We start from the raw sequence: 5,930 nt of genomic DNA, 5'->3' as shown, positions 1-5,930 counted from the left end.
CACAAGTGAGTATCCCAGGTACCTCTGGCATATTTTGCCTTGATTTATGCTCATCACTGTCATGTGGCCCCCAGACCAAATCGTGCCACAGCCCAGAGATAATAGCAGCAGTATGTGGGGAGCAGGAGGATGCCTCAGTCACTAACTCTGGCTACCGTCAGGATTTCAGCATCCCTTTTTGCAACCACATGATGTATCCTTAGTGGGACAAAGCTGTCCTGTGCCACAGCTGCTCCCTGCCAAGGCAGCAACTTAGTCCATGGAGCACTCCTGAAATGTCGCTCTGGTTCCTCGGAAGGAGGACTGACTCAGTAAATCTCCTTTCCCCAGCATCATCTGGGACACTGGTCCCTCAATGAAGTTCAAAGCCGCTGTTCTGGCAGTAACTGAACTGCCCTCGTCTGTCAGCTGATGGCTTCAGCCTTCAAACACTTGACGTTTCTGTCATGGCCTTACGGAAGTGTTCAATTGCTTCTCCTGATGAAATCTGTAGCGAGCACAGTGCTGTTAATAATAAAAAATTCCCACCCTGAAAGTAAACTTGCTGGTCCTGCCTGTGGAGTGAAAGGCAGGTGCTGCTGACTCATGCTAGCAGGCACAGATGGCTCCAGCTTGCTCCTGTACAAGTCATGGTGATGGCATCATTGCTGTGTTCCTGTGGCTCTCCCTTTGGTGGCCCTAGTCTTTGTTCTTTCTGTTAAAGCTTGGTTTATTAGCTTTGCAAGGAATGCAGTGCAGAGGGAGATAAAGACATGGAGCAGTGGTTTCAAAGCAACACAAACACACAACTCCCCTTGTCCCTCCAGGATGGATATTCCTGCTGTTCTTGTATCTAGAATCATAGATCATAGAATGGTTTGGGTTGGCAGGGACCTTAAAGATCATCCAGTTCCACCCATCCTGCCTTGAGCAGGAACACCTTCCACTAGACCTATTTTAACTGGAATAAAGCTTGAAGGAAACCTGCTAATCACCCAGAAACAGAGGAGCTGCAGGAAATCATAAATCACTCCTAAATTTAACTCTGAGATGTAATGAAACTTTCTAATAACTGGACTTGAATTAGAGTGATCAAGAAATTATGAAGGCACACTTCCTCCATTAGACATGCATGACCTGACAAGTTAATAGAGGCAAACAGCCCTAAGACACAAATTACAGACTTGTGTGGCATGGTGCTGATGACTAAGCAGTTCACCGGCAGGTTAGTTTGTGACCACAATAGCAAGTATTAGCCAGCTGCATTTCATGGCCAGCTGGGACAAACACTGACTGCTCCATGGGGGCCAGCCATGAGGCTACGAGCGCTTGTGTTGGCCTTCAGATCCTGTTCGGAAATGTTCATTTAACATGAACGCTGCCTGTGCAGCGCTCTGTGGCCCCAAAGATGTCCAGATGCTTTAGAAGCTGAATCTCTGGGAGAAGGGAAGGAGGGTCCTTGCTCCCTGAGGAAATGCGGCCACAGCTCCAGTAGCTGAACTCCTCAGCCTCCCATTATGTCTGGTAGCCACATCAAACCTGCTGAGCTGGACTTTGCTTGGTGTGGATGGTGAAGGGAGGACAGAAATGTACCCTTTATCACCTGGGGTTCTGCTGAGATGAGGAACACGGGCCCAGGATCCCTAAAGTGGCCGGTAACTCTCCAAACCAGTGACCAGATGAAGAGGGTCTTGGCAAGTGGGCTTTTTTTTTTAACTTTCCTTTTTTTTTTTTTTTAAGTCCTGTGTAGGAGCAGGTGTCGGTGCAGGAACTGTCCAACCTTTCAGGCTGCTGCACCACCTCAAGGGCTGAGGAAGATCTTTGCTGCTAAAGAGCAGCTTTGATGTTAAGCCTTCCTCGAGCCAGGTGTGCTCCGTGAAGTCGGAGTTCCCTGAGCCTGGCTCAGCACTGGCCTGCTGGGCTGCATCACCAGTTGCATGGGCTTGCTGAGTCCTAGGAAATGCTCTGCCCATGCACTGCTGTGACTCAGGGACATCATGATTTGGATCACCAAAAGAACTCCTCCTGCCATGAATGCTGGATTGTCATGCCTAATTGTAGAACCCTGGCTGGATCCCTTGTGCAGGTGTCATGCCAGACCAGTCAGAAACCGAACATAATCAGCGTTGGCCTAATTTCTGCCCCTCCTGTGTAATCTCTCCAAGCCTGTTTCTGACCAGTTTCACTCTGAGTGTGGGTGAGAGCTGGTCACAGGCACTACGTTTCTGTTTGATCTCTGTTCTACGTTAAAGTTTGTATTTCAGAGATGTTTCTTCGGGATGCCTTTTATGACACGGGCAGCAGATCTCAGACTTGTATTTTTTCAGCTTACAACACTGGGATTTTCCTAACGTAAAAGTTTCTGTTGTATTAACTTGATGAATACACCAGCTGAAATACTTAAGTACACTTGAAAAGCACCTAGTTTTGACTTTTCTTTTTATTCTCTTGTAGGCTACCTATTGCAAGCAGTCCTGGGCACAACAGTGATCCCATTATGTGGGCCTGGTGAGATGGAGAACTGCACGACAGCACTAAGTAAGTGTACTGCAGAGCTCTCTCCGTAATGGGTCTTGGGTTCCCATCTTCTTTTCATGGTGGCCTCACTGAGGTGCTCTTGGAAATCATTTTTCTGTTGAGCAACATGGCAAACATTCTGCAGAGTGTTCAGCGTTGTTAAACAAGAGCCGGGTTTTAGCATGCATTTCCTTTAATATTGCTTCCTTAGCTGAAGAGCTCTGTCCAAAGTGAGAACTCTGCTGTGAAAGCAGAAATAGCTTATGAGGAACTCCCAAAAGTCAATATAGCTCTGGCCTGGGAAAATCCTTTCCCTCTCAGAAGGGTCACCTCCTGCTGCTTTGTAGTCTCCTGGTAGTGAGACTATTAGTTGTACTTGCAAAGCTTGTACATTGTTTGGGAAATATGAAGGGGAAATAAGGCTGATGAGATGCTAACAAAATCTCCTTGCAGTCCAGACAGAGAACAGTCCACGTGTGGCTCAAGTTGGGATAACTAGATGCAAGCCTGAAATGAAGGACTACTGCTTCCACGGGCAGTGCGTGTACATAGTGGACTTGAATGAACACTACTGCAGGTATGGAGAGGGTATGATGCGTCCTGCAGACCTCCCTGAGGTGGGCTTGGAGGTGACCTGCACGGGGCCTTTCATCTCACTGCTTTTGGCACTTAGCTGGAACACCCATCCAGCAAAGTATTCAAATGCTTACAAGACATTAAAGAGGAGCGATATATCTATAAAACACCTGAGCTGCATTTAAGCAAGTGTTAAGCATGCATGCTGGCTCCAGTGAAACCTGGGTGAGAGTCTTAGGCACCTGCAATCAATCACCAACCTGATTTGAACTTGGGACACTCATCCTGATGTGCTTCCCTGTCATCTGTATTTACAGTAGGGTGAGATCCAGACCTCAGGCAAAGCAGCAGGGTTTCTCCTTGGATTCAGACTGCAAAATAAAGACCTTCTAGGTACTTTTAAGGGTATTCCACATTTATTTGAAGAGTTTGCAACCATTTCTAGGACCAGAAATGGGATGTGGGCTTTAGTTTAGGCGTACACTAGTTCAGTTGCTTGTTCCTGAGGAAACAGCAGGCTAGCAGTATAGCATGCTTTGTGGACTGCTAAAGTGTAACCCCATGGCTGTGTCTCTAATTGTGCATCTCATCCTCAGGTGTGACGTGGGCTTCTCCGGTGTCCGATGTGTGCATTCAGAATTGGTCAGACAACCCCTCAGTAAGGAGTACATGGCACTGACCATCATCGTAGTTCTGCTCTTCCTCGTCGCCATCTCCATTGCAAGCTACTACATCTGCAGAAGGTAAGCAAGCCATCCTTTGTGGCTCAGGAAGGCGAGTCCCCTGTGTTTGCAGCAGGATATCCCCTGACTACCTCCAGGTAGAGCAGGGTGACTATGTTCATTTGACTGACTGGAGATAGTTTGACAGACGGACCTGCCAGCCTGCACTTAGTAAAGTATGCAGACTGCATAGCATAACCCAAACTGCAGGCTAGGCAGCAGTACCCTCAGATGCCTTCTGACCCTGACAGAGAACTGTGTAGGGTTAGTTCACATCTGTTTTGGAAGGTGTATTGAGGTAAAGGGGAGAGCAGACAGGGAATAGGGAAATTCTAGTTGCTTTTCTTGGTAACGCTATTTTCCTAGTCATCATGAACTGGAGGACAACGGGATCAGTGATTTTTATCAGTTGTGTTATTGTGGTGACTGTGATATCACAAGCAATGCCTTATCTACTTTACCAAGGAGGACAGTAGTCTTCCCCATTAACAGACCCACAAGCAGCAGGGATCATTCTTCAGGCTAATGGTAAGCAGCTGTCAGAGCTGAAAAGGTGGAACAACCCCCAGAAGGAGAGCTCAGCTTCACCCATCTGGCAGCTAGATGGTGACCACTGCAATTCCTCTTCCCCACGTGAAGACTTGATGGCATATCATCTCAAACACAAAGTGGCCAAGTTGGTTAGGATACTCAGCCCTATTGCAGGCAAGGGTCCAGCAGGTCTTCTCCAAGACAAAGCTAGTACCAACAGGAAGACTTTAATGCAGATATGGGACATCTTCAGTGAAGAGCTGAGAAATGAGGCTGCCTGCAAGTTATCTCAGACCTGGAAGAGAGCACAGACAGAGCTTAGCTGCTAGAGGTTTAAAACAAATGTGAGGAGGTCATGCAGCATTTCTTTTTTCTTCCTTCCACCCCCCTTTACCCCACAAAAAGCCCTTTGGAACAATTGGCTTTCCAGAACTCACACTTCTCTACCTCCAGGTACCGTAACAAGAAGAGACAAACGAACGCCAGTGAATACAAGGAAGTTGGTTCCCTGTAGAAGAAATGGTGGCTTCCTACAGTGTTTTGTTCATCTGGATGGACTCATTGACTTCTCATCTATTTAAATGTTATTTTTATTAACAATATTTACAATATTTATATCTTTGTAAAAATTTCAATTGCTTGGTGATCCAATCAGTATAGGTCAAGCATTTTATTTTCAGTGTTTTATTTTTTTATTAAATAGTATTTCCTCATGAGAACCCCACCTCAGTGGTTCTGTGGGATAAAGATATATTTTTATAAAAACTCATCTTCTTACTCTGAAGAGTAATTTTATATTTATTCTTGTGAATATGCTCAAAAGAATTCTGCTCCTTGAAATAAAAGTTGTAGACCATGTCAAAGTGTCTGCTGACCTCGAAGGCTGGTGGTGGATGGAGTTCAGTCCAGTTGGCAGCTGGTCACAAGTGGTGTTCCCCAGGGCTCAGTGCTAGGCCCAGTTCTGTTTAATGTCTCTATCAATGACCTGGGTGAGGGGATTGAGGGCACCCTCAGTCAGTTTGCAGAGGACACCAAGTTATGTGGGAGTGTTGATCTGCTGGATCTTCTTCACCGAGAGGGTGGTCAGGTATTGGAACAGTCTGCCCAGGGAATGGTGGAAGCACGTTCCCTGGAAGTGTTCACAAACTGTGTAGACAAGGTCCTTAGTGACATGGTTTAGTGGTGGCCTGGGCAGTGCTGGGGTAATGGTTTAATGGTTGGATTTGATGTTCTTAAAGGTCTTTTCCCATCTAGTTGATTCTATGATAGTAGGATCTTTCCAAAGATAGGGGTATGGGCCACACAAGCCAGGGCAAGCCTTTCCTCACTTGCCTCCCAGCCCCAAGTACAGGGATCCTCCTCGGTTCCCATCACAACCCCTCTGTTCTCCAGACAGAAGACCAACAGCTGTGTTCCCAAAGACCGCTGCTGGCCCAGCGGGTATCCTTCTGCCGGATTGCTGTGCATGGACAAGCTCACATGGAAGGTTCACTTCCACAACAAGTCACAGAAAGGCTTTCACTCTACAGCATGCTGCAAGGCAGATTTAAGCCCTGCTACCCACAAGCTCAGCTGAATTTCATTACCAGACAGCACAGAACAGAA

General features: G+C 46.8%; 1 protein-coding gene across 1 annotated transcript; it reads left to right on the top strand.

Moving 5' to 3' along the window:
• Positions 1–2,404: 2,404 nt before the first annotated feature.
• EREG (epiregulin) lies at positions 2,405–5,171 on the top strand (the record flags this gene model as incomplete). Its single annotated transcript, XM_010024471.1, has 4 exons — positions 2,405–2,517; positions 2,950–3,073; positions 3,669–3,815; positions 4,779–5,171. Coding segments are annotated over 4 exons (445 nt in total), but the record flags the coding sequence as incomplete, so codon positions are not given.
• Between the last annotated feature and the right edge of the window lie 759 nt (positions 5,172–5,930).

Source organism: Nestor notabilis, unplaced genomic scaffold (genome assembly GCF_000696875.1).
Source record: "Nestor notabilis isolate BGI_N333 unplaced genomic scaffold, ASM69687v1 scaffold13341, whole genome shotgun sequence".
Taxonomy (NCBI): domain Eukaryota; kingdom Metazoa; phylum Chordata; class Aves; order Psittaciformes; family Psittacidae; genus Nestor; species Nestor notabilis.
Note: the sequence above shows the minus strand (reverse complement) of the source record. Positions and strands in the feature narration are given on the sequence as shown.